The sequence below is a fragment of the Rhagoletis zephyria genome, unplaced genomic scaffold (genome assembly GCF_001687245.7).
Source record: "Rhagoletis zephyria isolate East Lansing unplaced genomic scaffold, Rhagoletis_zephyria_1.1 Rzeph_scaffold_04885, whole genome shotgun sequence".
NCBI lineage: Eukaryota > Metazoa > Arthropoda > Insecta > Diptera > Tephritidae > Rhagoletis > Rhagoletis zephyria.
Genome location: NW_016161968.1, coordinates 29,504 through 37,884, shown reverse-complemented (window position 1 = coordinate 37,884; position 8,381 = coordinate 29,504). Strand labels below are relative to the sequence as shown.

At 38.3% G+C, this 8,381-nt stretch overlaps 1 protein-coding gene across 3 annotated transcripts; it reads right to left on the bottom strand.

The window, feature by feature from the left end:
• Window positions 1-935: 935 nt before the first annotated feature.
• On the bottom strand, window positions 936-5,600 carry LOC108371320 (basic salivary proline-rich protein 2). Of its 3 annotated transcripts, XM_017626863.1 has the most exons (8): window positions 5,460-5,600; window positions 4,302-4,598; window positions 3,456-4,150; window positions 2,433-2,524; window positions 1,990-2,374; window positions 1,491-1,898; window positions 1,328-1,430; window positions 936-1,259 (listed from the first exon to the last, which is right to left on the bottom strand). In XM_017626863.1, the coding sequence occupies exons 2-8, from the start codon at window positions 4,378-4,380 to the stop codon at window positions 1,255-1,257; spliced, it is 1,767 nt and encodes a 588-aa protein (XP_017482352.1). In that variant the 5' UTR covers window positions 4,381-4,598; window positions 5,460-5,600; the 3' UTR covers window positions 936-1,254. The 3 variants fall into 3 exon arrangements, with proteins under 3 accessions (XP_017482352.1, XP_017482351.1, XP_017482354.1); XM_017626862.1 differs by lacking the exon at window positions 936-1,259 and having other exon boundaries at window positions 1,293-1,430; XM_017626865.1 differs by lacking the exons at window positions 936-1,259; window positions 4,302-4,598 and having other exon boundaries at window positions 1,293-1,430.
• Window positions 5,601-8,381: the final 2,781 nt, after the last annotated feature.

The window sequence follows — 8,381 nt, the reverse complement described above, 5'->3', positions numbered from 1 at the left end:
ACAGCAGGCGCCAAAGTGATAAACGAAAAGCATCGTATTATATAGACAGCTGAAATAACAAAAATTATTATTTCGCATAATTTCAAGAGGCTTTTTACCTTAAAAATGATTACAGCCAACGGAGAGCGGGTGGACCTTCGGTCACGCCAATCATCATCGCTTCCCCCAACACGTTTGCGCCTCGCGAGTTCATACATGCCACTAAGCTGAGAGCGCAATATTTAATTATACATATGTATGCACGTTTCAAAAACTTTCGAAACTCGATTTATTTACCAAAATTAACTTTGAATAAATTATGATAAAACCAAGGCGAATTTATATAAGGTGGTGTTACTAGCTCAGCTAATTTTGTGTATGTGTTTCGCCGCACGGCTTCTGATATCAAACTGAAAAATTTTGTTTGAATTTCTACACACACTCTTACACATTTTGACAGTTTATGCCACCAAAGCAAAAACAAAATACATGTAAATTTTTGTTTTTGTACTCCTGCTATCACCTTATATTAATTCGCCTTGGATAAAACCAATAATCACAGTGCTTATTATTGCAAGTAGGTAACCAGCCCTTCTGAAAGCCATGGGAGCAGCCAGGATGCCAGTTCCCAATACAGATTTGATGACGTGCAGAAAAGCACCAAAATTGCTGTAAAAAATTTTTTGAATTTCAAAAATTAATGTACATGCATGCATGTTCGTAAAACAAATTTCTAGAATTTACCTAATTGGATGTGCTATCTCTCGATGTTCGTAAGGATCGTAATTATGTAACTGAATCGTGATTGGTAAGTACCAATTTGGAAATTTTTTAGCCGCAATACGAGTTGCGTAATTATATACAATTCCATGCACAAATATGTTTGTGTATTACCATACCAATTAGCAAATACTTTAATATCTAAATTTAAGCTTTTATATTAGAGTATACACGGCTTAAGGATTTTTTATGATTTATTAAAGTTATACTGTTTATAATATACATACAAATACATACATAATAATCATTACGTCAAAGCAAAAACTTCAGCGTAGTCAGAGGCTTATTACTGAAACTGTGTACTGATGGCTTCAATATTTCTGCAAGTTACTTACGTATATATTAGGTTTTTATACATTTTAAATGTACAATGTAAGTAAATGAGAAAAACGCAGATGACACCACAATGAAAAGCAACTTCGTCATTCAAGTTACCATCTGTTTATGATGATTTATGCGTAATCGTGTGCACGTAACAAGTTCTAAAACAACTTCTTAATCTGTGATAAACGAATGAAGACAAAAATGAGTGCCTAATTTAGACGCTGCGTAATAGGTAACTTCTTACGTCGACGACGAGCTAATTGCTGGCGTTCCCAATACTCATAATAGCGTTCTTGTTTCAACCATTCTTGGTATTTATACCACCACTCTTCCCACTTTATGTAATCCTAAAGGGATAGTTGTGTTAGTTGTTATTAATTTATTCTTTAATACAATGGTTTTCGTACCTTTAAGTCTAAATCGCGCAAATATCCGCGGCTTTTGTAATATTCATAACGGACGCGTACATCATCCCACGACAGCATACCCGACGGTGCTGTTGTTGCAAGTTCTTCCGGAAAATGACCAGCCGGTGCTGGCGAATACGAATAACGGCGCGGCGGAGAGCCGAGTCCCTCTTCAATCATAACTTTTAAAGCTCCCCCGGTGGAATCTTTGGTAATGCGCATATTTTCCATGTTACTACGATCAATACTCCACTGTGCCATTTTACCGAAACGTTCGGATAGTGTTAAGCCAGTGGCAGCAATAAAAGTAGGCAACGAACTGTCACTATCCGAGCCCCCCGAATCATCTGATTCCGATGACGAATGCTTCTTTCTTTTTTCTCCTTCTACTTTAATGCGCGTACGCAGCTGTGAAAAATATACAATTTTATAAATTAGTATAATACATACATAACTCTGAACTATTTATAATTCCAATTGAAACGCAATATGTATGTACTTCTCGGTCTTTTTTCTTTTTCTTGGCAACGGCCGAAGTTGTCGAAGAAGACGAAGCAGGCTCTGGGGGCTCTGGCGGACGATTTTTGACACGTGGATCCTCAGTGGGCGAATGTCGACCTGAACGTACAAGTTTCAGACGTCCATCTGACGGTACACGATCAATACTACGGTCATGACTATACCGACGAACTTTTTCTCCGCGATACTTATCTACAGAACGCACGTTCGGAGGTGGTGGAGTAGTCGGACGAGCGTGCATACGCGACGAAGTGTGGCCGCTTGGAGGTGGTTGACCTCCACGGTATTGCAACGAACGTGAAGAAGATTTTGGCGGCGGAGAACGGGGACCACCTGGTATACGCGAACGCGGCAACGAATGAGATCTGTATATAAAATAATTGGTTTAAATTTTAATGAATATAAGTACTAAACAGTCTATACCGTGATCTATGGTGGTGTTTTGGAGAACAAACAGAGCAAGAATCATCGGAACAACTACTTACAGAGCTGTTTGATCGCGAACGGCAAGAACTCTGAAATGAAAATAAATCAAAACACATTAACATTATGGGCTGGTTTCTCCAACTCAACTTTACTTAGTTTAGCCACTTTTCGGACTTAAGTCAAAAGTTAGCCTAAGTTTTACACAGCTTATTCTTGACTAAGTCAAGAAAATTGGCTTAACTAAGTTAAGTTGAGTTGGAGAAACCAGCCCTATGTATTTCAATTGTCATTAAAACCATATGTGCAAACGCACAACATCGGTCATATCATTAGCATCTCCATTTCAAAGTGAAATTGTTTGCCTCTTACATATGTTTAATTAATTACATTTAATGCCCAGTTACACCAATCAATTTTCAATTTATGAGGCAGTTTAATTTAGACATAATTTTTGTTCGGAAAATTTGTCATTTTAAATTTTAACAGCCTAATAAATTTTAACACGGATTGTTGAAACCGAGTATAAGAATTTTCAATTAANTGTTTGCCTCTTACATATGTTTAATTAATTACATTTAATGCCCAGTTACACCAATCAATTTTCAATTTATGAGGCAGTTTAATTTAGACATAATTTTTGTTCGGAAAATTTGTCATTTTAAATTTTAACAGCCTGATAAATTTTAACACGGATTGTTGAAACCGAGTATAAGAATTTTCAATTAAAATACATTTCATTCTCTAACAAAGCCCATATAAACCCAAGTTCAAAACTACAAATTGAATAGGCTATAAAACTGTACTGAACAAAATTCTATCATTTCTGCAAAAGTTTGAAGTTTGGGTGAAAGTTTGTTGAAATTTTTTTGAAGTTTCCGGGAAGTTTTTAACTTGGATTTTGTTCGAGAATGATGTGTATTTTAATAAATAATTTCTAAAAATAAATAAATAAATATAAGTGGCAATCAATATCACTATTAAATGACGGGGCTATTGATTACTCAATGCAATTAAACTTACTCTCGGCGGAGGAGACGGAGGGCGCTTTGATCGTGGTAATATTTGGCCCCGTTTATTTGGTCCCACCGGTGGCGGCGACCGTCTGCGACTAATATTAGGTGGAGACCGACGTCGACCTAACGGCGAACGCGACGGCTTCCGACGCATTGGTGGCTCAGGTGGAGAACGCGGTCGATTATTTCCACTGCTACTACCCCCGCCCAACGGCATACGACCGCGACCCAAATCCGAAGGGGAACGCGGAGGTATACCACCACGTGGTGGTGGCGAACGAGGACGACCGCGCATGCTGTCCATGGATGGCGGGGACATCCGACGTCCTCCCATCTCAATAGGTGGCGAGCGACGACGCATAGGTGGCGACATAGGCGGAGATTTCCGTAAACGTGAACGACTGCGCGAACGCGGTGACCGTGAACGACCATATCGACCGGAAGTCGGTGGCGGACCACCAACAGGTCCCCCGACTGGACCTCCAGTAGACGAATTATAACGAAAACCCCCTTCGCGATCACTTTCTCCCGAGCTGCTTTCACCTTGTATATACATTTTCTTGTAGCCGGTATGCCGCCAACGGTTGGGATCTTTTTCTTCTACCTCAAGCAACTTTTTATCCCAGTAGTCATTGGTGTTTGCCCGAGCTTTTTTCATGACGTTATCGATCTCTCGACGTTTTCCAGCCGGAAGTGATGGATCTGAAATATAATGAAAAAATTAAAAGTTACATTGGGTTTTTCTGTGATCTTTAGGTGTATATATTTTAACCATAGTGTTATGAATTAGGGGTTTTTGCAAAACTACGAAATCCCTTGCAAAGGAAAAAGATAACTTGTTATATTATTATACCTGTAATGCGGGCAACAGTAGGCTGCCTATCCATGTGAAGTTTAGGATTAATTTCTCCACGTCTGCGCGAAGTCGACATGGTGTAATATGATAATTTAAAGCGGTATAATAGAAGCGAGCGAATGAAGATCAACGAGAATTACGATTCGATCGCCAATATTCGCAAGAATGAATATTCCGAAAGTCAAAATTCAACCTTACGATTAAAACGTACGTTACGCGCGTAAAACCGAAGTTGGAGACCAACTTAATCAAGCTTTTAGTAATAACGCGCACTTAAGCACTGACACAAAAAAGCTGGAAGGAAACATTGTAATGAAAAATAAGTGAACAGCACTTCAAACAAGCAAATTTATTATATATTTTTTCTTTTCCATAATTATATTAGTGGGTGGAAGCAGGGGGTGCAAAAACAAAGTATGAGAAAGAAAAGGGTTAAAAACATGTAACTTCAACAAATTTTCTGCATTTTTCAATAGAAGTAGTTATTTTTTAGCAGTCAGTTTATGTACATTAGAAGCAAGGAGGCTTCTAAAAGCAGTTGCTGTCAGAAAGCGATAATCAGCGATAACGTAAAGACGTAAGCCTGTTGACCGGGATACCGATTACATACATAGCAGACACGTAATGTGCGACCGTAAGCCGCGTACCGTCACGATTTTGAGGATGAATATTTTATAGTTTACACATTTTGAATACGCGCGAATGTTTATAGAGCTTCACCGCAATTCTTAATTCTGAATTTCACGACGAAATAGCACATCACGAACCGGCAGTAAGCTTATAGAGTAACCGATTCCGTAAATTCAGCAACTGCTACATCACTAAAGTCACGCTGCGCGCTATAAGCAGTATATTTTGAGTTCAACACATTTCTCGCGGAACAATAGCTTGTATTGAGATTGTTTCATATAAATCTCATCGTACTTCCCAAAACACAGTTCAGTTCTTTTTTTCTTATATTGGATTAAGATGTTCACGGCGCCCGACAAGCTCATTCACCGACACAAAGTAGCCAGAGCAAAAGGCCGCGACCGAACCATATCGACCCGATAGCTAAACCCGAGGCATACATTTTTCGCTTCGATACAAAACACACAAATGCCACACATTTTAACTGCTTTAATATATAAATTAATATATGTATTGATTACGTACGTTTTAAATACACGTTTTCACAACTTTTCTCAACGATAGCGATTTTTTTATTCCAACAATGGATTATAAAACTGCGACACGGACGCACAACACTGATTTTCAGTACTTGACGTCCATTTTGGAAATGGAAGCTATTATCGAGCGAACGAAATACAGATATGCTCACAATAAATCGAGTTTTTTTCTTAGTTATCGACTTCGATAAGTTTTTCTCAATCTACAATTTGGCGAGGAATGCTTAAGGCCGAGATACAGGACGGAAGCGGCTTATCGAACTTACTTCAAACGGTATAAGCTATGGCCCTGTCAGAACGGGGTACTTTGCTGATGAAACTGACAGTTGAGTAGACTGTATGTGTTTGCATACAGAGCGTCAGATTGGTAGCCCTTGCGTCGACGGACCCAACGAACGTTGGCCATCACTCAACTTTTGAAGCACGTAAGTCCGTCCCTGCTGACAGTTGTATAACCTAGCGTTTACACAAGACCATTCTTTGGGTAAAGTAGGCATCCAGAAAATAAACTGTCTTCGAAAAGCCAGAGACAGTGGCGAAGACATCAAGAGAAGTGTGAATATATTAGTAAAAAAAAAGTGTGAATAATTGCTATTGTATCTGCAAAATTGACTTCTGTGACTACGCGGCCATAAGGAACAGCAGATTTTTGTTTACAGACGCAACACTTTCATTGTGGCGTATATCTACGGTACGTACAAGTACCCATTCTGACGGGAAAGATTCTGAACATTACAAAGCAGAAAAAAGTAGAAGCGTTGATAGAGGTTTTTGTGGCAAGTATAACGGTATGGTTTACTTTTTTTTTCAGATGGAAACGAGGTTTACAGTTAGTATGAAAGGTCAAATATAACGAAAACCATCGCAGTGATTTCAAAAATGTTGCTGTTCCATGCGAAATATGAATAATTAAGTAGTAAATGAATGAAGCTTTTATTTGGCATATAACATGTTGTTATTTGTCCTCGCTATACATAGTAGTTCAAAATTAAACCCGTTCGGTCCCACTCTGGCTACGGTGCTCCGGTATTTTGCCCGGAACTCGTTTACGACACCAGTAATAACATGTCGGCAGGGGTGGCTGTCATTTTACTTTATTGAAGGCCACCTTGAATATTCATATGCACAAGAAAAATTATATTACTTTGGCAAAAGAAGAAGGCCTTCCACTCCTATTCTCCGGCAACATAGAAAGGAGAATTCTACTTAATAAGGGTTATAATTCTTACGCAGAAAGGATTTCGCCATACACCATGCAAACATGATTCCTTCAAGCAAAGAATTTTACTTTTCTTCTGGTTCACAATGAAAGAAATTTTGGTTTTATTCCATTTTTCTATCTTACGTACTCACTCCGTACTTTTTAAATGAGGTGAATTTACTAGACACAACGCATGCGGTTACCTCAAACGTCAACATGGCGGCAAGAAAATCAAAAAAATTTGATTTTTGTTCAAATTTCTCTCAAGCAAAACCTTCAAACACCCCCATACGCAAAAAAAAATAGCCTGAAGCAAAGAGATACTCGCTTGGTTTGTCAGTTTTCTTCTGTGGTGTATGTCGCTCTTAACTTGTAGAGTTGCGCAACTAGTAAGGCTATTCACACATATAGTGTTTTGCAGGATTTAGTCCAAAGTCGTTCCCGTGCGCCACGTTCACATAAGGAAAAATAGCTGTTGCTGTGAAAACTGCAAATCCTAAAAATCCTGGAGTACGGGAACAGGCTAAAGCTGATGCCACATAAAACTTTTGCTTCGCTTTACGTGACAGATTCGCTTTGACAGATAAGATGAATTGTATGAAAATGCACAAAGCATACCACATAGTTCATTGAAGCTGCCACGCGAAGCGAAAAGATGGCCAACTCCCATCTTTTTGCGCGCTTTGACAATCAGCCGGTTTAATATTTATTTTGTTTCGACCAAATTCAAGTATTCATGCAGAAACATAAAACTCAATTACATTGCTGATAATTTTAAAGCAAAATATCTCAAATCCACAGCAATTTTGACGAGTAAAAAAGCAGTCCAAAATTGATTTCTTGGCGTTCATTGTCGCATACAAGGGTATTATAACTTTGTTCACATAACGGTTGTTTGTAACAGGCAAAACGAATCGAGATAGATATAGACAAATGTATACATAAATGGTCAGAATGAAAAAAGAAATCGATTAAGCGGTGACTGTGCACACGATAACTCGAGAAAAAATTGAGATATCTCAACAAACTTTGGTATGCGCACTTCTTTCTGGCGCAGGACGAATGATATTGAAAATGGGAACAATCGGACAATATCCACGCCTACCTCCCATATAACGGTAATTTTCAGAAATACGAAAACTGCGATATTTTATTAACTACTGAAGATTATTTACTCAAAATTGATATTTTCAATAAGTTTTAGACGAAAAATAAGAATATTATAAATTTTTGGAGAATGGGTGTAGCCACGCCCACTTATGTTTACATGTGTATATCCTGGTAACCGCTGGTCCAATTTCTTCCAAACTTGGCACAGTTGTTGGCCTTGGTATAACCAAAGAACGTAAATCTATAAGAAGAGACAACACGTTATAATTGTAACGAGTAGGAACATCAGGAGCGTGGTTTCTCTTTTGCCCAAATGCGTTTTGTGATTGGATGAAAAGAGAAGGCACGCTCCTGATGTTCACACTCGCTACAATTATAACGTGTTTTCTCCTCTTATAGATTTACATTCTACCATACATACATGACAATAACCACGCACACATCCCATACAACGGTAATTTAGAGTAATACGAAATCTACAATAAATTAGTAAATATTAAAGCTAATTTATTCAAAATTTACGCTTGCAACAATTCTTTACCAAGAAATAAGTTTATTATAAAATTTTGGAAAATGGGCGTGGCACCGCCCACTTAT

Bases quoted from the DNA above. Each gene is read 5' to 3' on its own strand.
- LOC108371320 (XM_017626862.1), bottom strand. From the start codon at position 4,380: ATGTCGACTTCGCGCAGACGTGGAGAAATTAATCCTAAACTTCACATG. The intron at 4,151-4,301 runs GTATAATAATAT...ATTATATTTCAG, and splicing joins TACTGTTGCCCGCATTACAG to ATCCATCACTTCCGGCTGGA. The intron at 1,899-1,989 runs GTACATACATAT...TATTTTTCACAG, and splicing joins AAAAGAAAAAAGACCGAGAA to CTGCGTACGCGCATTAAAGT.